Source organism: Crassostrea angulata, chromosome 2 (genome assembly GCF_025612915.1).
Source record: "Crassostrea angulata isolate pt1a10 chromosome 2, ASM2561291v2, whole genome shotgun sequence".
Taxonomy (NCBI): domain Eukaryota; kingdom Metazoa; phylum Mollusca; class Bivalvia; order Ostreida; family Ostreidae; genus Magallana; species Magallana angulata.
This window is the reverse complement of record NC_069112.1, coordinates 43095029-43121584: the sequence shown is the minus strand read 5'-3', so window position 1 is coordinate 43121584 and position 26556 is coordinate 43095029. Positions and strand designations below refer to the sequence as shown.

The 26556-nt window shown below is 32.5% G+C and overlaps 2 protein-coding genes across 2 annotated transcripts in view; both read left to right on the top strand.

Moving 5' to 3' along the window:
- The first annotated feature begins 1490 nt into the window (after positions 1 to 1490).
- LOC128172400 (multiple epidermal growth factor-like domains protein 10) overlaps positions 1491 to 26556 on the top strand; it is a 63448-nt gene continuing 38382 nt past the window's right edge. The window contains exons 1-3 of the mRNA XM_052838199.1: positions 1491 to 1573; positions 3293 to 3520; positions 3650 to 3901. Of these exons, the coding sequence (XP_052694159.1) occupies positions 1504 to 1573; positions 3293 to 3520; positions 3650 to 3901 (550 nt within the window). The 5' untranslated portion in view covers positions 1491 to 1503. The remainder of the gene's footprint in view (positions 1574 to 3292; positions 3521 to 3649; positions 3902 to 26556) is intronic.
- LOC128172444 (uncharacterized) lies at positions 11317 to 26008 on the top strand. Its single transcript, XM_052838241.1, has 4 exons — positions 11317 to 12047; positions 24714 to 24824; positions 25040 to 25282; positions 25810 to 26008. Exons 1-4 carry the CDS (start codon positions 11801 to 11803, stop codon positions 25959 to 25961), a joined length of 753 nt encoding a protein of 250 aa, XP_052694201.1. The 5' UTR covers positions 11317 to 11800; the 3' UTR covers positions 25962 to 26008.

Below are 26556 nucleotides of genomic sequence, written 5' to 3'. Positions count from 1 at the left end.
TCATTGCTAGGAGAGTGGGTCCCATAGGTCGTGAGGTCAAGCCCCTACTTGGGCAGAGGTAGAGCTCCAATATAGTTATTTTCCTGTGAGATAAATATATATATATATATATATATATATATATATATATATATATATATATATATATATATATATATATATATATATTATGGGGGCATATTGTAAGAAAAATAAGTTGAGACATGATTTCTTCCACTTCATTTATTACGCACCTTAAACATTTATCTTTCAACAAATGAGCCTCATTCTTTGAGGTATACACATATAACAAAAAGAAAAAGAAAACCTTACAAAATTTAACAACATATTTGAGTTACGTGACATTGAACTTTTAGATCAGCCAATACCAGCGGTTTTTGAATTGTAACACGATTAAAACGCTCAAGTGATCCCAGAGAAAGCAAACGACACTTGAAGCGGCAAATGGCTGTGCATTTTTTTCAATAAGGAAATACTTGGCGCACTTTGAAAAAAAATGAATTATATTATGAATGAATCACAAATTCCTAACCTTTTTCCGAATAAGTAGAATGTAATGATTAAAAAAAACTATGTTGCTTTACATACAATGACACATTTTTTTTCTACCTTACGTGAAGAAACGGGAATGGGACAAAAAAATATACAGCCCATTTCTTTTCCAAAACATCTTATAAATGTTCATGCAGTTTTAACACACAGGATCCAACGTAAGTAACCTAAAAATATAGACCATATCAATGCAATCAAATAAGTCCTAAATTCAAATTATTAAAAAAAATGTTTTATTTTTAAAATTGCGTTAACAATAGGCAGATAGAGTATTTGTTATTGTTATTTTAACATTAAATAATAGAGGAGGGGAGTAAGTGAATTTGAAATTAATTATATCATTATTTACTTTGAAGATGCAGTGGCAAGCAATTGGAAAAATTACTTGCATATTTCATGTTAGCTTTAATGTATACATGCCAGTCTCCAATCTAATGACGTCAGAAGAATTGGATGTGCGGTTTAATTTCACATAAAAAAATAAATTACTGGTAAGGTATACAGTAAAATGACAAACATCTTCTAAAACAATTTGTTTGAATATATGTCGACTTTCATCTTTCATGTTTTTATCATATTCTTTTTTTTATTTCAAAGATTTTACTAACCCATTTGCACACATATTTGCACATATATATATTCAATTTTTGGATTCGGACTGAAATGATGCATATATGTTGGAATAGAAAGCGTCGATAGAATTACTTCCTTACTCAAGTATGCTTTTATACAACGTTTAAAAGCAACTCACCGGAGACCAGTGTTGACACGCCCTACCTCTTTAAATGCGGAACTCTATATATATTAAAATTTCCCTCCAGGATCATTTTTGCCCCGCAAGATGTTTATTGAAGTGTTTGTATCCTTTAATTATTTTTCTTCTTTCCTGTAACTGGGATATATGTTCTGGTGAGCTCTTATACGTTGTAGTGTATTGTTAGACTTCATTCGATGCATTTGCTTTTTACCATGTTGTCAATATATATCTTGATGGTAGTGTTGGCGATTTCAGAAGCTTATGGTGAGTTTACACATGCATATAATGTAATATAACTTTGCAAGAGCATCAACAATATAGAATGTATAACTTTTAATTTTTCTTTTTAAGATATAACATTCTAATTGAAGGGGAAGGAAGGGGAACAAAAGTCATATTTATTTTTATAAAGTGTTTTGATTATCGCATGTAGTCATGCTGTTTTGATAATAAATGTGCGTTTTAAGTTAAGAGAAATTGGCTTTACTGGAAGCTGACATGATGTATAAATCTTTTATATTACACTATCTATTCCAGTTTGGTTCACGTACACAGTGCTCTGAATAAAAACCTGGTTTATTCCTTTCTGTTACTTAAGTTATCTACTGAACAAAATTGGTGATGTTGAGTTTCACGGGTCATCTAAAGAACACATATATTCATGCATAAATATATATGTACGTCTATTAAATAAGTTTCAGCTGTTAATCAGCTATCATTCCATTTATAAAATGACCTCGAGTAAATTTTTGTTCCAAGTCAAGTTTTTTCGCTTCCTGAATATTAAGTATTTTGTAATCATTATCCGGATGTTTAAAATACATTCCCCAAAGTTGGATTAACCATGTCAACATAACAAACACACATAGTTTCTACGATACTTGACATTTGTTAACATTTACGTTGACATACTTATATTCCACCGACACTAACATCCGTTTTAAGATTTCAGCAATCATGCTCAGTTTGACTTTGGTTTTAATTGTAATTTAGAAGAAAGTTAAAAGAAAAAAGGACGGTTTTCAATCGATATTGTTTCAATTTTTCCAGAACTTGTCATTTAGAGCGAATATTATGATTTGCTAATACTGAAAATATGTTGATAAAACAAACCGGAATAGATGGAATGACGTCATAGAGTAGAGTTCAAAGGCAGTTCCCATTTTTCTTGGTCTTACTTTATTGTGCCGGAGTTTTAATTAAAACAATACAGTTTACAGTTATAGTAGATGATGATTTATTGTACAAGATATTTTAAGTTTCCTTCCTCTTTAAGGCGGTTATCTACATGTATTGCTAATTTGTATTGTATTATGTATATCATTTTTAATTCACTTATTGACTAATTTCTTTTTATTTAATATTTTCACATATGACGTCATTTTTAAACAATACGTAGGTTAAGGCGGTTAATTGACGTAGATTGAAAGAGTCAAACGTTATTTCATTTGAAATGTTTGCTGCAATAAATGTGAATCATTTAATGTTGTTTTATTTATTATATGAATTGATAAAAATGTGTTAGAAAAAAGAAATGTTTCGTCGTTAATCTTTAAGAAACATTTTTCTATGCGTAAAGTTGTTGACATCTTGTAGTAAATATATTGTTCGGCTCACAGTTATAATTTCTTCAAAAACAATGAGGTTTAACAAAAGATATAGGTAAACATGTGATAAAAAAAATATCTCATAATTTGCGATGATATATTATTTTCATCTAACTCTTTGTTTATTTTCTATCCCCTCGAAAAAGCTATGGGATAGAAAACACAAGTCGATTGATAAAACTCATATACCCTCAAATCATGAGAGACCTCATATGTATCGAAATTTATTTTATCATAAGATTACATTTCCTTTATTTTGAAAAGACTATAAATGTGAGGACCGATAAAAAAAAGAAAACACATTAGTTGATATTGCTTATACAGGATCGTTGAATTTAACTAACGTTGTTTATGTGATGGTTATGTGTTTTGACAGTTAACATTGCCCTCTACAGACCAGCATACCAGCAGTACCCATACAAACAAGGTGGTGACAGATATGACGCAAGTAACGCTGTCGACGGACGTAAATCTAACCTTAGTTTCGAGGGAGATCAATGTGCTGCATCAGCTTACAACAAGCAGACCGCCACCTGGTGGGTGGACCTGACCAGCATCCACAACATCCACAAAATCACCATATACTTTTTAACGGCTAATGGAGGTAAGGCAGTGACTTTACGGTTTTGCAACTGATAGTCATTGTAATATTGACATATGTATTAGACATATAACGTTTTAAGTTATGTTTTTTATGGATTCAAACTGAAAATAGCCCATTTTTTTTTTACAGATTTTGGGTCATTGGCAGACGAATATCTCGGATTCTCTGTGTATGTTTCAAATACCACAGATATATTACATGGGACACTGTGTTTCAAGGACAATATCTTCACAATAAACACAATACCTCCTGTATTCACAACAAACTGTTTTGTTCGTGGACAATATGTCATCTACTACAACGAGAGGCTAACAGGAGTTGTCTACCCTAGCGATTATTACACTTCTGTTTATATTGGCCTATGTGAAGTGGAAGTATATGGTAAGTATTCGTTGTAAGTACATTAGTCACTGAATGATTCTAACTAAACGTAGTTTAGTTGAGTTTTTTTTTTTTTTCAAATCTGTGTATTTTTTAATTATTGGTAACAGTTCACCTAAAGATCCGTCCGTAATAAAAACCTCTCTATTGAAATGTATTAAAAGTTGTTAATGAGAAGTTGATTTAGTTCAGTGTATGCCCCTGCAAAAGAGGGGAATTATCGGTGGCAATTATGCAAAAATTGCAATTTGTCACTCTTTAACATCTATTACATTACATCTTTCTGAAAACACAGAGCAAAACAAAACCCACAAAAAACAAAAATGACTAAACAAAAAAAAACAACAACAACAAAACAAAAAAAACAAAAACAAAAAACAAAAAAACAAAAAAAACACACACAAAAAAGAAAGCAAAAACAAAGAACAAATTAAAAAAAATATCAAATCGGTCTTGCGTGTTAACAGATAAAAAAGAAACTTTTATTATACCCCTGCTCCGAAGAAGGGGGTACATTGTTTTACCCTTGTGTGTCTGTCTGTCCGTCCGTCTGTTCTTCTGTCTGGTTGTCGGTCTGTCTGTCCGTTACAGAAATTTCTGTTGCATTTTTTTCAGCAACCATTTATCTTCAACTCAGATAAAACTGAATCTCTACGAAAAGGAGCAAACATTTTTTTTTTTTTTTTGGGGGGGGGGGGTTGAATTTGTTTCAAGGTATGTAAAGGATGAATAAACAAATATTAATAATTTTTATACCATCGTAAAAATAAGCGCCTATTTACCAAAACACGAAATTTTAACTCAAAATGGGGAATTGCACCCAAATCTCTCTTTTCAGAGCCCTTAACTATTAAGCTATCTAGGTTTATGGTGGTGTTTTGATGTGGTTTTAATATTCAGATGCGTCTTTTCGTATAAACGTTTGGCGAGCACATTTCCATCTGTTTGAGCCCCCCCCCCCCCCCGTCCCCCATTACTACATAGACTGTTAACAGGTGAAATAACCAAAACCAGGAAATAAATCATAAACTGTTGATATAAATCCTCTGTTAGCAGTTACAATCTCGATGGCTCAGAGAAATCAAATGAGGAAAACTTTTAGTGTACTTACTGTAAAGCGACAAAATACAAACAATCCATTTTCAGCATGCTCGGTCCTTTCACACGCTGCTCCCAATATCCGAGTCGATCTCTGAACATGAACTTGACGCGTGCTTCATCAACTCAGCTATGTTAAAGTCATCCATAGAAATAGCGATATTTATCACATAAAATTTTAGCATTTGAATAATCTTGACATTCAGTTCCAAAAAAAAGTATTACTAAGTGATAATTTATCGATATACAAATTAGATAATTCGTTATCGCATGGGCAAATTTTGAGTCTCTTGGGAATATCCTGCCACGTGATTCTGCTGAAAATAGATGACTCAGGAATAATACGAAAAATGAAAAGTGCAAGGAAGAAAGAAAGAGAAAGAGAAATTATTCAATTCAACGTAAACAATGTATGAACAGCAATTTGCAGGGGGTTCCGATAATTAACGCTCATTTATGTAAAATACGTAGCGATTTCATACAGCTTCAAGCACTTTTTGTTATGATGGGGATATAATGGTAAAACATGTAAATTTTCAATGTATTTGATCAAGTGTATGCCCTTGCACTACTGCATTTTATTTGGCCCCTTTCACTTTCGGTGTCATTTGCGTGACATTCAAACGCAACACTGACTAAGATATGATCTTAATTTGCATTCACAAAATAATTAAAAACTACAAAATTCACTACAATGATGTCAGAATATTGTTTTTCCTCACACCAGTCATCATTACCAGTTGTTGAAATTGGAAAAAATTAATTCAACTTTGGCCTATTCTTCTTGCACATGTTCTTTTCTTCTGTCTTTTTGATATTGAGAGGCAGTGCAGTTGATCAAAAAGCCAATGCCTCAAATGATGAATATTTATCAATTTCAAATTTAATTTCAATAGGTATCAATGAAAAATATAATGATAGGTTACATTATATAGTAATAAAATTTTATAAAACAGCCAAATATTTATAGAGTTCCTACTTTTTATCAACTGTAACGTGTTTCTCTAACAACAAACCATAGAAGGTTCTTTTTAAGGGATAAAAAATCTTCCTAAGAAACTCTAAGTATTTTGAATAATATGATTATAAAATAGATTTTCCTCTACTATCCCTGAGTTTTAATGATTTGCTTCTATTAAAATGATTTTACCAGAGACTTTATCAGGTATTCTATAGACTGGGTATACTTTCACCCCAGACATCCCTGTACTGGGTTCCTATAAATATTGGAAACCAGGTGCTTTAATCTTATGCAGATCTATTATGTCCTGATTCCCAAGATACAAATACTGCTGGTAAAACTATTTCTAATTCCCACCCTAGCCTGACTACTGCCTTTCTATTACTTTTCTTCTGCCCCGGCTTCTCCATTGTGTCGTCATCGAGGTTTCGACTAGACTGCCTCAGCTGCCGGTTGAGATGACTTATATACCCTTGGAACAGTTCATTCCAAGGGATGTCAGGTCATTCCATTTTTATTGGTGCGTTCAATTCGTTTCACTACATCCCCAAAAAGTGTCTTCAGTAGATCATTTACTGCTCAAATTACCATGAAAATGAACGATATGTCATAATTAGCACACTATTGTGCTAAACCTAACATGAGAATGGAAAATAACTCAATTATTGTGCATACTAATAGCAGCTTTAATTTCAATAATATCACAACAGGCTTAACCAAATGTTTATTCTTTAAAATGTGTGGAAATTCTCCATAATTACCGAAATACCTTTATCTCGTAAAATCCCAAGGTAAGAGGTGAGGCTTATGCAAAGAGGCCTGCCCCTGCAATCTTCACACTTCCACACTTTATGTCTAGTTCAACTTTTAAAGCTGCTTGGTCCGATTTTATATCAAATTTTATGCACGCTTTTAAACGATTGTTATGCTTAGTATATGTATAATAATAGACATTGCCGTAGTTTTACCCGTCAATTATGCCAAATTTCAATAAAGAAAAATATGGACACAATTTTCTAACAAAACAAACGACATTAAAAGGTACTGCGTTATTTCGCCTCATGTTAAATTTCACCCCTGACGACGAGACGGGATTGGTTGTATTACGACTTTGACATCGCTTTAAATAAAGGCCGAAATGATCAGACAAATTACAAATAAACATGTGTACGTTTTGTTCGCTAATATTTCCAAAGTCTGCTTTCTTTACAGTCGATGCATAGCATGCGGGTTGAATAACCCTAATCATTCGGGGGACGAAACCAAGTGGTTTCCTTTTCTAAACATTCCCGTGATGCATTTTGGTTTGCTTTTTCGTTTGCCCAAAGATAAATTAATTTTATTTACTTTGAATATTTCTAACTTTGAAAGGAGACTGATTCTGCTGGTATAAATAGGAGAAAGTCCATAATTTTCTAAGATAAATGATTTGTATGGAAAAAAAATTGATACTGTTATTACAAAAAAACCCGACCAAGCAGCTTTAACAACTGTACCTTTAACTTTGAGAAGTTAAATGACGACTTTGTTTATATTTAGCATATATTTAACATTTTCGAACAAATTTCCGTCAACGATTTTTCGGCAACTCTTTATGCAGATGATTAAAATTTTTACACACTATTTGTCTAGGCATGCCATATATTGGGATTTTTTTTGTACCAATCGAACGTCAACTTTCTGTTAAATGACGACTTTGTTAATTTTTAGCCTAAATTTTCAAACAAATTTCCATCGAAGATTTCTCAGGAACAATATATTGCAGATGCTTGAAATGTTTACACCCTATTTGTCTAGACATGCGATTTCGTGGGATATATTTTTGTACCTATCAGATGCCAACTCTCTGTTATTAATTGTCGACTCCAATACTCACATTAGAGCGGCTGTATCACTAGTGAGCATTGGCTCACATATATCTTTTTTTTTAATTATTTTTTTATTCGAAAAACCCTTATCTTTAGTGCTAAAAAGAATTTATCGGAAGGAAAATACCTTTGAGCTGCTTTAAAATATATAAGATGATATATCTTTGTCCTTACCATTCGAACAGTCGTATTTCATAGTGTTGGACATAAAGGACGAAAAAGGTCACACTTTGATCTTATTTAACAAGCTTGTCCACATATAACTTTGGTAAAGACTGTTCATGCAACTGCAAAAACACGTAATCAGGGTGCTGGGAGAGAGAGAGAGAGAGAGAGAGAGAGAGAGAGAGAGAGAGAGAGAGAGAGAGAAAAAGAGAGAGTGAGAAAGACAAGTAAACAAAATTTAGTTGCAATTTAGCTATTCCGATGGTAAAAAAAATGTTTACATAGACTACATGTGATTAAAAAAAACTCCCATATTTTTTTTTTAAATTATTTAATTATGTAATGAAAATGTATTGTTTACATTTAAAAATAGATTGGTTAAGTTATATATTTCTATGTTTACACGAACACTTTTATGAGTTTCTCATAAAAACATTTTTGTTATAATATACAAAATGAATTTGTATTACCTTTTTTTTTAAATAAAATCATACGTGTAAATGAGCCCATATTTTTTTTTAAACTAAACTGTAAACTCTAGAATATATTTATTAACAGTTTTGCTGGAGACTCAAGTATTATTTTTAATTTAGGGTAATGGTAAACTAGTATTGCGATTGTTTTCAATAAAAAAGCCAAACAAAAAAACAAAACAATTAAGTATTCAACTTTGCTTTATGTTCACTGCTCAAAATAAAAACCGAAAAAAGAAAACAGTTGTTGTGCATTGAATGCAGTTATAATTGTTATGTTCTAGCTTGTGAGATAGGATCGTATGGTAATGACTGCAACAAAACATGCGGAGAATGTGGCGACATTAACCAGTGCCACCATATAAATGGTACCTGTTTAACAGGATGTGCTGCTGGTTATCAGGGGAACTTGTGTAAACAACGTATGTAGACATATGCACTGTAAGAAACATACATGTATGTTTATCAATAGATGGATTACTAAATATATTGGTTCAAGAGTTAATCAGTATACATGCATAACATACATTTAGATATTGAACAGATGTGCCATAAAGTCAACTGTTGTAAAAATATTCTGATAAGTATATTTTATTTTGTGAATCTCATCTATTGTCAACTTGATGAAAAGCGTCAACATTACATTTTATGTTCCATTACAACATAATAAATCAGAATTGTGAGGATGTGATTTATGGCAAATTGATGAGAAATGAACATTGTCTAAGTGTGTATGTAATTTTGATGTTTATACATACATAAAACGTTAAGGTCTTTCATTCATATTTCACCGGTGAGCATTTTTACCTTCCATTTACTAACTTATTACATATACGAAGTGAACTGTGTTTAATAACTCTAAACATCATTTGTATTGGTAAACTTAGTTACCTATATGTGGCATTATGCCAATTACCAAGTTTGAGCTGAAAGACGTTTTTTTATGAAAAGATCTACAACAATATCAGTCCATACATGAAGAAACTGTAATATCCTTACGAGTTTCTTGTTGTTGTGTCATCGTTGATCTTGAAATATTAATGTAATACATATTTTTAAGTTGATCCTAAGGGTATAAAGATTGTTTATACATATTAATTCAAAGCCTTCAGTGTTATTTATTCAAAATATCATGTTTTCGTACAATTGTGTATAAAAGTTGTATTTTTGTATAGTTAGGTATTTTTTGTGAGTTATCATGTACATGTATTTTACATCCACAACGATTCTAAATTTTATGACTCTAGCCCAAATCATTTTATTCTAAAGGTTGTGCTAACGGTTCATACGGAATTGACTGTAAGGAAAATTGTGGAAATTGTCACAACGTTAGTCAGTGCTCCCATATTAATGGAACATGCTTAACTGGATGTCGTAAAGGTTATCTTGGAGACTTGTGCAAAATACGTGAGTAAATAAAACATCTGAAAATGTTATTGTAATAGATGCATATAGATAGGTATATAGATAAATATATAGATAGATAGATTTGCATTTTTTCATGTCACAAACGTTTAAATTTTACATCTAATATTAAAAATCCGATTCAATAAATACCGCTAATTTAAACATCCAGTTACGTTCGCGTTTGTTAACAATTGTTAACAATACATTTGCAATCTGATACTTAATTTTCGTATACAATTAAAAAGTTAAAAAAAGGATACCGCGAACTGTACATGTAATGCATAAGGTGACATTTAACAACGGTTAAGCGGCAGTCATTGAAGTAAAAACAGTTCTGGAAAAGGTATGGTAATAAATATTTTATTTTAGCATGATTTAACAACGATGTAGTGGCAATCATTGTAACGATAAAAGTATGGGGAAATATAGAGTAAGTAAATATTTTATCTTAGCATAATCGGATTTCTTTATCATTTATCGATTCATTTGCAAACTGATACTGTATATGCAATTAAAATGTTGTGGCAATCAATGTAATGATGACAGTTGGGGAAATACGTAGTAAGTATATATTTTATCCCAGTTTAATCTGAAGTAAGTATTATGTAAGAAACAAGTACAATATAGCAATATTGTTAGATAATAGCATTTAATCATTGTGTAATTTCTACTGCAATTGCATATATAAATAAATCTTTCTGTTTGTCTGAATTATATAGCATTTGTGTTTTGCGTGCTATTTTTAATTATGACGTCATCAATAACGGTATTTGTGTCACCTGCCGGAGACACCTCACTTACACATTTTTGTAAGTAAACAGCTTATGCAAGTATTTGCAGATTAGTGTGCATTTGTTGTGGTCACACACAGAGTAGTGTGCAGTTGTTGTAGTCACACACAGAGTAGTGTGCAGTTGTTGTAGTCACACAGAGTAGTGTGCAGTTGTTGTAGTCACACGCAGAGTAGTGTGCATTTTGTTGTAGTTAGAAAAGTGTGCATTTGTTAGGCACATGCAGATTAGTGTGCATTTCTTATAGTCAGGAGTATGCACTTATATTTACTGTAGTCACACATAGGGTAATGTGCAATTCACATGCATAGTAATAAGCATTTATTCTAGTCACTTGCAGAGTAGTAAGCATAATTATTTGTCACTAGCGAGTAGTGTGCATTAGTTCTTTTCACACACCCAGTTGTCCGTAGTCATTATAGTCACATGCAGAGTTCTGCACATCAGTTATTGCTGCATCCAGAGAAGTGTGCATTATTAGTAATCACGTGTAGTGTATTTTCTTAAGCCGATATATTTTGTATTTTGCATAGTCTGTATATCGAATTTTTTTGTACGATGAATTTTTAAGGAGATTGAAGGAACAGTTAATTTTCCTTGGTGTTCTTCTTTCTCTGGGACGTTTTCAATCGGAAAGAAAACACCTCTGGTATATTCGGTATCTCTAAAGGCAATTATCAAATTACAGAATCTCTCCGTTAGGGGTCACTGAGGATGCTAGTGACATTAAAACACGACATCTTTTATGATGTATAAAAAGGCTGGAAGATCCTGTGACGAAAAAATTCCCGACTTTTGATATGTCGAAATGGCAAAGGTTCGTGAGGAGTGGTGCAGTAAGAAACCATTGGCTAGCGAAGAGAAGTGTTTACTTGCAATTAGGTTATCTTTTATCGTTTAATTGTGTCACTTTGGTATTTTTTTAAAAATATTGCAATCGTCAAACGTTGTTCATTATAAGCAATTGCTGTATGCACTATTAGTAATCATCACTATTTACTTTAGTATTATATATAATGCATTTATCAATAACAGTATAATTCCATGTATTGTTTATAAACGCTATACACGTTCATAATTAAAAAAAAAAAATCTTTGGCATATCCTAAATACATTTTTTTGTTATCCAAACCAAAATGCTGAGGGCTAGAAGGTTTATGCGAAAGTCAACGTCTCCATATGCGGCTTCGAGTCCAACATCAAGACAAGGAAGAAATAGGACCTCCGGTGCATCGTCTACATTGCCACCTCAAAGTGCTGCCACTGAGGAACCACCTGCACTGCCCCCAGGGGACCCGTTTACACCTGCTCAAGGCAATGTCTTGCCCCAGATTCGTCAAAACAACAATCCACCAGTAGTTTCAGTGCCTAGTATAACCTCGGGTACTGTTTCAGGTGGAATTAAATAATCATATCCATTACCTCACATTCTACCCTCAACTAATGGTCATAATATGTCCCCAGTTATCCCTTATCAGTGTTTCGCATTGCTTAGGCATCTATGTCGCACAACCAATGAATGAAGAGTTCTTGGAAAATGATTATATTGACCTATTTAGGCTAATACAGCCATACCCTGACACCAACAGAAATTTGCCATTATAGATGGTCAGTTTGTTGTAACATATAAGACAAACCCAAAGAATATTTGCATCTCTCTTTCCATAGACGGATGTATTCATTGTCTTTGGTAAAATCTATATAACATGACATCCACCAGACATCAATGTCATTCTAAAATGTATGCACATCATTAGATTATGGGGCAGGTAGAAATTCTAATGCAAGTTTCGTTTAAAAATGTCGGCTAAATCAACAATATCAGGGGCCTCGGTAGAAGCAGAGCTGTGTTTACATGTCAAATAAATCCTTAACAAACTCAGTAAAACAGCAACTGTAATGACTACAGTTTATAGTAGACAGCCTTGTCTCTATCACTATTCGTGCATGTATTGTCACAAAAATTACTTACAAATACTATGCTAGTCATTGTAGTCAACTCAATTAATAATTATCAGGACCCTCTGAAGCCAACCATTTTAACCTCCACGTTTACTTCAAACGCCAAAATCTTCAATACCCAAGACAAAGTTTTGTTTGGCCTAGACACGTCTCAATTTTGCAAGATTACTTAGCACTTTTCCTTGACAAGACAAAGCAATACTTTTTTTGAGTGGTGTTAGTACGGGTATTTAGATTACTTTCACATTTCAGGTAGTAGAAGCACATTTCTTTCTGCGTAGCTAGCAGAGTCATTTCAGAAAATATGTAAAAAGTTTGGCATACTATTAATCAAGATAAAACTCAGGGCCCTACTACTACAGTGCTGCCATTCTAAAAAGTTGACAAGGTTAGGATAGTATGCAGGATGCACGATACAAGACAGAAATATAAAATTTAAGTTCTATCCTACCCTGCATTCTGTAGCCAATCAGATCCGAGTATAAATTTCAGGGTGATTTTGCAAAACGAAAATTAACGGAACATTGCATTTACAATGTCAATTTCATTCGTTTAACAAGTTAAAACATTTAAGAATGATTTTTTATGTATATTTTTTAATAAAACATTACATTTACAATGTCAATTTCATTCGTTTTACAAGTTAAAAGAGTTAAGAATGATTTTTTATGTATATTTTTTAATAAAATGGTGCAGAACATTGATGCGCTCTTTCGGCGCTACATGTTTGTCAATTGGTATGCAAGTTAGGAGTTACTGTGAGAATTTAATGTCACATATGATTACTGCATAAAAAGTTTTCCTTACTTCATCTTAAGTCTAAAATATGTTAAAATCTAAATTTATTACATTGAATTTACAGATAAACAATGTGTTATATTAATAAATGAACATGTAAGCAAGAAAGAGACATGGTGTGTGTGTGTGAGTGTGTGTGTACTTTTCACGTTTCATATAATTTTTTTCGATGCCCGATAAAAGGGTCGTATATTTCTGTCCAGTTTTAAACTTAACAGATCAAATTATTAAATGTTACCTAGCTATATATGCGTATAAATTTATACTCCGATCGGTTTAACTACAAATGCATCTTGGTCATTTATCTATTTTCATGCATAAATCTTAAAAAAATCAAAAAAATGAATCACTTAGTAATTTTTGTCTACGTTATTGTGTACAACCCGCGTACAATTAAATTTTACCAATGCACAGCACAGGTTTATAAGTTATCCCGTTACAGGAATTTTTGGTTTTATGTTTTCCTTTTGATCAGTCGTTTTGAGTATTACATTAGTTGATAAAACCATTTGTTTCTCAGATTTGGTTTTATTTAACTTTGTTTTCTATCTTTAGATGAAATGAGATATGATAGAATAGAATAGGATATGATAGAGTTTATTTGTAGAATAGGATGCATGATACAGGATATAGTATATGATAGGATTGTTTTGTAAACTTTCACGATAGCAGCACTTTATTCTAATCTGTTTTTTAGGAATAGGCCGACACTATTTCGCAAACTATTTTTATTCCAGATGATAAACGTCTTGAGCTTGAATCTTTGCATTGCACTGAAATTTTCAGGGATTGTAGATGAATGTATGTAGAAGTACCCCCTTGCTTTCATTAATGAAAATTGCTCAAGGCCTCGAAGCTCGCCCGAACCTGAGAATTAGCACCCCCTTGCTTCCATTAATGAAAATTGCTCAAGGCCTCGAAGCTCACCCGAAACTGAGAACTAGCACCAACATTTTCCACAAAATTTTAGAACATTTTCTAAAATAACTTTTGATGTATACATATTTTGTTAAGACACTTAATGCAAAAGATGTTTAAATATGTACTTGCAAGACCTTTAACTTTATATAAAAAGGGGGCTGGCTCCTCAAATTAGGGGCCAAGCGGGCTATAAAGTCTTCTTACAATAACTCTTTACTAAACAATCGTTTGTTATCGATTATAGAAGCAAAAATGTTCATTGTAGAGCTGTTTATCTATACAGTACCATACTTAAGTCATATATTACGTAATTAGGGGTTTCGAGGGGCCAGAAGTTCAAAACTTTGATCATTTATATCTAAAAAAGGAGAAATATTTTAAAAAGCATTATAGAACAAACGATGTTCAGAATAATGTTCTTAACAATATGCCACCTTAATTTTTTTGTTGATGGCCCCATTTAGGAGTTAAAGGGTCGGCCCCTAAAACACATTTGTACAGATATCTCGAGAACGGTTTACACTTTGTAAACACTTGTTGAACAAAAAATGTTTACATTGCAAGACCTTTAATTTGATACTAAAAAAAAGGGGCTGGCCCCTAAAATTTGAGACCAAGGGGGCGAAAAAGTCTTCTTACAATAACTCTTTACTGAACAATAATTTGTTATTAATCATAGAAGCAAAAATGTTCATTGTTGTTTATTTATACAGTACCATACTTAAGTCATATATTACTTATTTAGGGTTTCATGGGGCCAGAAATTTAAAACTTTGATCATTTATATCTAAAACAGAGAGAAATATTTTGAAAAGCGACGTAGAACAAAAAAAATGTTATGAAGAATGTTCTCAACAATATGGCAACTTAAATTTTGTTGTTTGTGGCCCCGATAAGGAGTTAAAGGGTCAGCCCCTAAAACACAGTTGTTCAGATATCTCAAGAACGTTTAACAATTCGTGAATACATGATGAACAAAATATATTTATATTTGCGAGACCTTTTATTTGATATCAATTAAAAAGGGCTTGTCCTTCCAATTAGGAGCTAAAAGGGCTACTAAGTCTTTTTATAATAACTTTTTTCTAAGCAATAAGTTGATATTAATCATTAAGCAAAAACAATGAACTGTTTAAGCTTAATCTAACGTTGGAATTCGTTTCAAAATCGGACGAAACACTACAGAGAAACTGCAGATTCTCAAAAGGAATTATCTAAAGTGGAGATTTTAAGTTGTAACAATATGCCAATAGGTCTTAACGATCACATGAGTACCAACGCCCATATACAAACTTGTCGAGGAGCTTCATATATGCATTTAATTATATTCATTCTGGAATAAAACAATTATGATTTTATAATGACGACCACCATCTTGTCTGAAATCTTTGAAAAAGGACTATGAAACCTATAATTTTAGCGAAAAAATTATAAAGATCATAGTAGAGTGCATGACCTGGCTCCAGGATTAATTGTCTCAAATTTAGGTTAGAATTTTGTTTTAAATCTAAGTTTTATACTTGGTTAAGATTGCTTAATTCAATAGATTACAAAACGATCTAAGAAAAAACTTAGCTAAGATTTGTCTTAGCTTAGACGTCATAGTAAATCACGCGATTTTACGACCTAATTTATTGAAAGTGGAACTCTTCTTCGTTTGAAAATTTCTCTCGGCTGCATCGTAAACATTATACATCACAAAGTTTAAAAAAGTATATTTTAAAGATGCTTCAAACAAAGATAAGTATTGTTTCTTATTGGATAACATGCCCGTTGTGCCCTTGGACGGTAGAGCCATGAATTTCACAATTTAGATTCTTTCTACACATCGAGAATGGTAACAGATGGCTTTGTTGTTTCCAAGAAGGAGTTAAACATGTAAAACTGTTAACGCACGACGCCAGTTGCCAATTGCATTAGGTCACCGAGTAACCTACAATCGTGACCCCAGATAAAAACTGGGGCCCCACAGTTTAACATAGAAATATGTAGAAAAAATGTTTAAACATCTCTCTCAAGAAATACTACACCGGAAATGCCATTTTGTATATATAGTGCAATTCTTAATCGTAAAAATCATTTACCTTTAAACCTTTATGATCACTGTGTAAAATATCAAAAGTAGCCATGCAGGTTAATTATGCTCTTGCGAAAATGCATTGAAAATGATACACATATATTTTCCTTTTCTCGACACCTTTTCAAACGCAATGCCGATCTGGATTTCGACTAAGGTAGATAGTGTTGCGGAAATATGAATCTCATTTCGAGCATTTTGCGATATTTTTCCTAGCTTGAAGAAAAACTGTAAATACTGTATAGATAAATTTCATACACTTATAAATTTCAAGTAACAGCGTGGTTCAGTATTTCATCAACAGAAAAAAAAAACCATGAGAAATACCTACGATGTGCATTACCTTTTTATATTTAGCGAAGCCTTGCACCTTTTTGTTTGATTAATTTTTTTTTATTTTTTTTTTACCAATTAAGACAATTAACGTTGAAATGAATTTTATTTAAGTCTCTTTAACAAGAAACCAAATCCAAACATTAATCAATGTCCATTATAGATGTTATTAAGGTTAAATGACAGATCTTATGAATATTCATAAGTTCAAAGTTTATCAAAATAAGCCCCGCCTCCAAAGTTCAGATTTAACTGTGCTGCTTAACGATAACGTACAATGTTTTCGAAACAAATCGACATTCTAAAAAAAATGTAAATGTCATGTCTCGCATGTCAGAAATGTAATTAGTTACCCGCGGCTTCTGATGCCTGATTAGTTTGAGTTTGATTACAAAAATGTCGATAAACAAAATTGCTATCTTAAATCGGTGAGATAAAATTTACATTTTTGGGAAAATAATGGAAGCAAAGCATTGAAAGTTCACATAGGATAATTATATTTTTTTTTTTTGGGGGGGGGGGGGGTGGTGGGCAAATTTTTAAAAATATAATTATTATAATTGAATATGCCAAAACGCGTCAGTGCTAATAAGAAAGTAGCCTTTCACTTTACCTCATAACAAAAGAAATTGTTGTTTTTTTTTCAAATTACGAGGAAATGCATATGTTTAGTTTAATGAAATAAATTGAGAGAAGGGAAATACGTGAAGTATATATACATTTAAAAACTTGGATCAAAAATCTTAGATATAGATTACGATTACCATTGTTACCAACAACTTTTTTTGTTACTCAATAAATTCACATCCATTTAGTACTCTCCCATCGATTTGTTTTTAAAGAAATTGGTTTGTTATTTATATAGACACGAACATGCATGACTGAACCTTATTCCAGTTTTCTTCTCTTTTCAGAATGAGCCGTGTGCACATTATGCATATGTACATGTATGTAATACAAAATGTGTCAATTACTTTTATTTTGCAAAGTACATAATGTGAATTTTTCAATTAAAATATATGTTCAACAGTGAAATTATATCAAAGTATGCAAGAAATGTTTGTAAATTAATGTAAAACAATTAGAAGAGAAATACTTATTTACAGCTTTCCAGCATCTAAATTAAAACAAAAACGCATATATGTATTGATTCAACGACAACTTTTTTTTTTGCTGAAATCAAAGCAAAATAAAAGGAAAACAAAATTATGAGTCATTGATGAAGAAAGTTTCGAATACTATGTTTATCTATAGTCAAAAATGAATTAAAATATTTTAAGAAACATTTAATTTACCCGTTTGTCCTTGGCCGATTTCAATTTTTTGATGAGGAAAACCCTTTACTTAAGCTTGTTATAAATTCAATATTGATTTTTTTCCGTATTTTTTTTTTATTTCATGCATTTTCATTGCACTTAATTAGTTTTTTGTTACACATTAAACATAAAGAAAATGGTGTATGGAAAGTCGATATTCAATTAAAAAAAAGCTCTTGTAAATTCAACTACTTTTTTTTAAAGAGACACAATAGTACCTAAGATCAAAAATGTAGCAATTTGATTCTTTGGTTCCTATAAATGTTACTAAAACACATTGAATTATTACTGCACACATTTATTAAAACTGTGCAAACCGTAAGTGTTAAAATGAATGAAACGCTTAAATTAAAGATATAAAGTAATATACATAAGTGATTTAAAAAGAGGATCTTAAAGAGGTTCGTTTCTCTGTTTTGGGGAAGCCATTTTCGGTCACCTCTATTCTAGAAATTATGCATCATTTATTGATTCTACCCATAGATTTAAATTTTATAATGCCAATTAAACTATCTTAAATAAAATAGTAATGGAAAAAAAATACATATTTACAGAATTTAGTAAGGGGGTAAAGTTTGTGGCGGAATGCTTTTACGAAGAAAGTGAACATTTTTCATAACTCGGATGTTTTAGAGTACCGTCACCTTAGCTTCCCTATTTTCAGTGCAAACAAAATTTCCAGATAGTTTGTGCATTAGGATATCTTCATTTTGTTACGGAACACATAATTTTACAAATTTCCAACATTGCTATGGACACATATTGGCAAATTTTAACTTATATTTCATACAAAAGTCAAGAAAAAAATGAAGAAAGCATATAGCATGGGATCCGAATATGGCCATGTAGTTCACTATCGCATCATCGCACCATCGACGTTTGAGTCGATAGTGCGATGACGATGATGCGATAGCGATGACGATGATGCGATGGCGATGACGATGATGCGATGGCGATAACATAAGGATAACATTCCCAGCAGCCATTGCACAACTCGGCGTTTGATAACGAAGATATGCTAGAAAATATTATAAATGGATGGTATTTAAGATGAAATAAATTTATAACGAACATAGGAACGTGCAAATGTGTGTGTTTGTTGATGTATAAATATAAACCCTGCAAATATATATAAGAAGAAAAATAACTATTATGCAATTAACTTGTACACAATTTCCATCTAAATCTAAATAAAAGTATAATACTATTGTAATATCATAATTAATATTATGGACACAAGTCATTTAAATATTTAAAGGAAGGTAACTCTGATAATTTCAATGAATATAGAGTACGTACTTAACCCTTAATCAATAGTCATAACAATAAGTACTGGTTTAAAATATTAAAGACACCATCTTTTCAAATATCTCACTAGTATACTGGAATTGAACCTTATTTCGATTAATGTATGTAGCGTATATGTTTGTTTTTAATTAATTTGAATGTTAATTATCACACACCCCATTTAATTCCATGCCAAGATCATGTGGTCTTAACGAAATGCATTGCTTCCTTTGTTTATTTACCTATAATTTAAAATATTTATAGTGTTAGCTAGAAGGACAAGATTAATTCTTAATACCTAATTATTTTTATCGTCGTAGTAAGGTCAATGTCTCAAATAAAATCCGTTCATATATTCACAGCCTAGCGCGGTCTCTCTTTTCAATGGCGCATGCGCAAAACAGTCGATAGCGGGATGGTCGATGGCACGATGACGATGACGCGATAAAGAACTAACGATGACGCGATAGAGCATCGCATCATCGCTTTCGCACCATTGTGTTATCGCCATCGTATATGTATCATCGCGTTATTGCTTTATCGTGTCATTGCACCATCGTCATGTATTGTCGCGCCATCGCATTATCGCCATTGCGCTATCGCATCATCGTCATAGCACTATCGTTTCATCGTCTTCGCACTATCGCATCATTGCCTCAAACGTCGATGGTGCGATGATGCGATAGTGAACTCCATGGCCATATCCGGATTCCATAATATAAAATAAAATTTTGTTTTGAATTTTTGTTTATCTGTGTGTGTAGATTTAAAAAAAAGAATACTTTAGAAAATTTTGTTTAGACTTTTGATCGCAGGATCCAATGTCTTTAAAAACATGACATTTGACGTTTGTGCCTGCAATGGAGATTTATATGCTTGTCAACAATAGCGATTGATTTCCTCATTGTTTGAATTTGGAAATACGCTTGTAAAACAGAATAACAATTGTAACTAGATACGATCTCGTTACGAGTAACGAGTAGGTCTTCCGTTCAATTTTTAAACGATACGATTAAAATATCAATGAAATTTCTGAATTCCACCTCAAACACTCCCTTTCAGATAATGTATACGATTGTCAATATCCTTTAAAATGCATAACAAAGTGTTTTGCTTTTTCACATTTTGCATATTAAAGATTTAAGAGTTTAGTTCCCTAAAATCAATAATTACGTCATCAATGGGTAAGGCAATGCGTTCTACAAACTGATATTGTAATGATCAACAATTTTGTTTCTGTAATGCATAATAAAATCTATATGGTTTTTAAGGTATATGAAAAAGACTTTACGAGTGGCTTGGCCCCTAATTTAAGGGTCCAGCCCCTTTTTTTTTGAATTCAGTTGAAAGGTCTCACAAATTCTAACATTTTTTGTTATTACACGTATCTAAAATTGTTGATCATATTTGAGATACAAATGATTGAATATTTAAGGGGCCAGCCCTCTAGATCCTTAATTGGGACAGATATTGGTGTTTTGATTGATGGAATCGATTAGAATTATCAACGCAAGCATTTTCTCTTTTACAAAGCTTAACAATATATGTCTCCTTCTCTAGATATATTGTCTCAAAGTTTAAGTACTTTGGCCCCTAAAAATCCCTAATTACGTAATAAATGGGCGTGGCAATGATTTTTCCTGATAGATATTGTTACGATCAACAACTTTGCTTCGATAATGCATTACGAAATCTTTATCATTTTTAAGTTATCTGTAATAGAGCTAACGAGTGTCTTGGCCCCTAATTTAAGGGTCCAGCCCCTTTTTCTTGAATTCAATCGAAAGGTCTTACAAATTCTAACATTTTTTGTTCTTACATCTATTTAAAATTGTTTATCATTTTTGAGATACAAATGTTTGAATATTTAAGGGGCCAGCCCTCTAGATCCCTAATGGGGACAGAAATTGGTGTTTTGATTGATGGAATCGATGAGAATCATCAATGCAAGCACTTTTTCTTCTACAATGCTTAACAAAATATTTCTCCTTCTCTAGATATATTGCGTCAAAGTTTAACTACTTTGGCCCCTAAAAATCCCTAATTACGTAACAAATGGGCGTGGCAATACTTTTTCCTGACAGATATTGTGACGTTTAACAACTTTGCTTCTATAAAGCATTACAAAATCTTAATCGTTTTTAAGTTATTTGTATTAGAGTTTACGAGTGTCTTGGTCCCTAAAAAAAGGAGCCAGCCCCTTTTTCTTGATTTCGTTGGAAAGAACTTTCGATTATCTACTACTTTTGTTATATATGTCTTATCAAAATATTAACTGATAAAAAGATACAGATCAAATTGTATGAAAAATTTGATACAAAATTCGTACTTAATTTTCGAGCCTAGGCGAGCTCAAAGGAATGGCGCCACTGGCGCCAAAAAACTACTTTGTGCACAACTACAATCTATGGTCTACCTATCCTGAAAATTTCAGAATTATATCTCTGATAGTCTCTGAGTTTATGTCTGCACAAAATGGGTCGTAAAAACTTACAAAATCGGCCGTAAATCGGAACCAGAAGTGACGATTCCAAAATTTCAAAAAACTTCTAGAATTATGACCACTGGCAATCATCTGTGAGAAAATGGTGGAAATCGGCCGAATAGTTTTCGAGATATCGCATGCACAAAATTTGTGGAAAAAAAAAAATAATAATAATAACTAGAGCAAAGCTCGTTGCAAAGCAACGAGTGGGTCTTCCGTTAATATCGGAAGTAAAGCTGTAAGTTCCTGTAAGAAGCAGAGCTCTTAAACCAATAACAAGAGTAACTAAAATAAAAAGATGAAAAAAATCGAAGTATTCCTGGTACGACTTAACAAAATCCGAATGTGTTCAAGTACGACGTAACAATTATTTTTGGTACGAGTTAATTTCACTTTGAACATAACGCCATTTTTTAAACCAAGGACGTGGAATCAAAATTTCCGGAAAAATCAATTTTTTAACCCCGATATATCTGTAATGCAACGTCCGATTCAAAAACGGATTTCAGTTATGAACTCAGCATGAAAATTACTGTAAGATACGTACGTAAAATTTTTTAAATTGAAAAACATGAAAATTAAAAAAATTAGTTTTGCTTCCGGTTTCGACCGGAAGTGTCCGAATTGAGTTTTCAGCCTTATGTCATAAGGAAAACGATAGTTCTACCTTCTCTGTAAATCTCATAGCTTTATCTTAAATCAGAAGTGAGAAAAGCTCCGGACAAAATCACTTTTTAAAACGTAAAAAACGTCAATATCTGACGAAATTGATGACGTCTTAAAAAAAATTTTCATATCATACAAATCTTTTAGATACACATTAAACCTGTAAATTTCGAAACAATCGATGCCAGCGTTTTTGAAATATTTGAGTTGGAAAAAAAATAAAAAGAATAAGAACTAGAGCAAAGCTCGTTGCAAAGCAACGAGTGGGTCTTCCGTTAATGTCGGAAGTAAAGCTGGAAGTTCCTGTAAGAAGCAGAGCTCTTAAACCAATAACAAGAGTAACTAAAATGAAAAGATAAAAAAATCGAATTATTCCTGGTACGAGTTAACAAAATACGAATGATTTTAAGTACGACTTAACAAACACCTTTCCGATTTCAAGAACAACTTAACAAAAAAAATCCGAATTGTTCAAGTACGACTTAACAATAATTTTTGGTACGAGTTAATATTACTTTGAACATTACGCTATTTTTTAAACCAAGGACGCGGAATCAAAATTTCCGGAAAAATCAATTTTTAAACCCCGATATCTCTGTAATGCATCGTCCGATTTTAAAACGGCTTTCAGTGTTTGATTCAGCTAATTAAGCTCTACAAAACACATATTCATCTTTCATTTGATCAGAAAATTCATTTTTTCGAAAAATTTGTTTCACTTCCGGTTTCGACCGGAAGTGACAGATTTTCATTTCCAGCCTTATTACAGAGGTAAATCGACCAAATCATCACCATTGAAATTTTCAAGCCTCTTTCTTATAGCGTTTTTGAGAAAAGTCCGGGACAAAATGACTTTTTGAAATTTTTAAAAATGACGTCACGTCAAAACGGAGGTGACGTTCTTTATAAAACTTTAACATTTTTGAGGGACGCCAAATTGCAAACACCTCTGAAAATTTCATCAAAATCGGTTAAAAACTTTTTGAGTTATGAAGCAAAAAAGGAGTCAGAAGAAAAGAAAAAGAATAATAATAATAATAAAAAGAAACAATAGAATAACAAGAGGGTCTTCCGTTGGAAACGGAAGACCCTAATAATAAGAATAAGAAAAAAAAAGAAACCGTAGAAAAACAAAAGGGTCTTCCGTTGGAAATGGAAGACCCTAATAATAAGAAACAGTACGAAAACAATAAGGTCTTCCGTTGGAAACGGAAGACCTTAAATACATTGCTGGAACAACCAATAGCTTAATATTAAATCCAGTTTAGTAAGCAGCCATAACTAAATTTCAGTTGTCAAACATCAGAGACGATTGTTTTTAGTCCCCTACCGGTTTCACCGGAGGGGACTATAGCTTTCCTCTGCGTCCGTCAGTCCGTCCGTCCGTCTGTCTGTCCGTCCGTCTGTCTGTCCCACTTCAGTTTACCACACTTTTTTTCTTAATGCATGTGAGGAATAATATGAAACTTGCTGAACAGCTTCAAAATGTCAAACTACAGATCAAGTTTACACTTTTATAGCGTCTGATTGACATATTTTCGAGAAAATTAATTTTTTATATTCCATTTTTTTAATGTTCGGGTTCGTCATCGGGTTCGGTGTGTATTGAATAAACAAGGCCAGTATGTAGTCAGTAATAATATCGTGCGTTACTTGTAACATTCCTTTTCCTGTACCATTCCTTTTATCATTTCTAGCAAACAAATAAATTCTGTAAAATAGTGTCAAGCATTGTGTTGTACAAATCGGCAGGTTTTTTTGTATTATTAATACATTCGGGTTTGTTGTCGGGTTTTGCTGTTTAACTGTTTGGTTTGTTTCGGGGTACAGAAGACGGTAAGCAATGATATTGTGCATAACAGTGCATTGTTTTCACAAATTTTTACCAGCAGATACAGAATAGACTTGGCGAAGTTACAGGAAATGAAATAAAGAATATTATTTTACCTATGTTGTATTTATTTTCTATATCAACTATATAGTTTTAATTTCCTCTGTTCTTTTATCTCTGATTAAAGCATGACATCTCGTTTACAATAGCTCTGAAATAGTTGTGTGCTTGGAAGCTTTCATAGAATAATACAAACCGGTAGGGGACGTGTATTGCTTATGCAATACTCTCAGAATGCTTGTTGTAATGGTCTTAATCTACATAAAATATGATGATAGGTCTTTCATAATTTACATAAAATTTGCCTCCACAGCCCTCATGCTAGGTATAAATATCAGCAGCTTCACAAGAGATCATTCAACCAAGATGAATGCTCTAACACTGGTTTGTGTTGCCCTCTGTCTGACCTTCGTTCTTGGCACTGGTTAGTAAGACGATTTAAATAATGTTTTTAGTATGCTCGATCATAACATATAAAACTATAATATATAATATATAAAAAATGCGCATTTTTGTATGTGAAGATAATGACAATTTTGTTCTGTTTGTTGACATGAATAATGTTCATATTCTGTATATAAATTATTTTTTAAGGGTCTGTCAAAATGTTTAAGCGCCTAATTTTTTCGATGATTTCAGGCCATCGCCGCCCTACAGAGGCTAACGATGGAGGTTCCAGACCCGTATACCCGTCGTCCCGCGGACAGGGAAACAACGGACACCACTTGTCTTCATCCTATCCTGCTCCATGCACATTTGGACGTCAACTGGATCAAAATGGTTATTGTTACAGGACACTGTATCCCGGGCAACAGTCTTCTTGTATATCGGGATTCTACTGCAACATTGATTACCCAGGTCAACCTGGAGTATGCTTTTTAGGTAGATATAAGGACTAAAATTGATATTTCAATAATGTTTAAGGTTTGAAAAATATCAAAAAAAGATTGATAACTGGATTTGCAAATCCTTACAGTAAAAACACACACCATTTTTAATGGCAAATTGACAATTTAAAATCCTTAATTTAAATTATGAAGGAGTCGCTCGAGTCTGGTAATCTTTAATTGCAATGAAATGTAGGAAAAATAAAACTGAAATTTAAGTATGTATGGTTACGATGCATCTTTCTTTTTAACAGAAATGTACTTAAATAAATAAGTAGGCTGGGAAAATTTTACTTTTACTTTACAGTCAATCTGGAATCTTAGATATGTCCTATTAGTTTTTTTTTATTTCAAAAACATGTACTTATAGATACACGTGTACATTATGCCAAATATACTTCAAAATACCGGTCATTTATTACTCTACAAAAAATGAACCTACAATTAGGTTTATACTACTGAAACATTTTTTTTTTTTTGTGCGTCTAATTTTGTATAATTTTTGCATCGTCTTAAACCTAGCTAACAACCCGTGTGACTCTGAGAGTCCATACCGACGTAACGATGATGCCATTAGCTGTGACACACAAAGCTGTCCCCGCAGATTCAGATGTAATAGAGGATATGGATACGCTATTTGCTGCCGAAGTTTTGACCACATAAGCTTTGAATGACTTTATTATTTTTTTTAATAAATATTCGTGGTTTCTTACAAATTAAACTATTTTTGGCTTTTCATTGCATAATATTTACATTTGACAATCTTCTTGAAGATTATCGAAGGTGCCCACCCAGAGGATGCTTAAGAGGTTGACACGGATACCGATACGGTATAAACGATATTAATTGAAACTTCATTTTGATGTGAATTGTCAAAATTTCAAGTCTGTCAGAGCTTGAATGTGGCCTTCACTTTTAATTAAACTGGTACAAAACAGTGTTATTTGGGGACAAAGACTTGGTGCGTGAACTACTGTCTAAGACACCATCGCTTGTTAAGTTTAACTTACAATGCTAATAAGTCGTGAAGTCGTATGTAAGATGCAGCGCACACAAATCTTTGTCATGTAAATAAGGCTTGTGCACTGTTTTTGTTTGCCTGAGGTCCATCAACATTAAAATCCATGGGCCATCCGCCGGGAGTATTGGGGCCGCGTTAAAAAAGGTGATTTTTATACTATTTTGTGATGAATTTCAAGTAAAATTGATAGATCTTTGAGGGTTTTTAAATGCCATTTCTGAAACAACCAATTTCAGTTTCTTATAATA

What these genes read in the sequence shown, in the direction of transcription:
- LOC128172444 (XM_052838241.1), top strand. Translation starts at nt 11,801, where the DNA reads ATGCTGAGGGCTAGAAGGTTTATGCGAAAGTCAACGTCTCCATATGCG. An exon ending in GACCTTCGTTCTTGGCACTG is followed by an intron (nt 24,825 to 25,039) that starts GTTAGTAAGACG and finishes CGATGATTTCAG; the next exon opens with GCCATCGCCGCCCTACAGAG. An exon ending in ACCTGGAGTATGCTTTTTAG is followed by an intron (nt 25,283 to 25,809) that starts GTAGATATAAGG and finishes TCTTAAACCTAG; the next exon opens with CTAACAACCCGTGTGACTCT.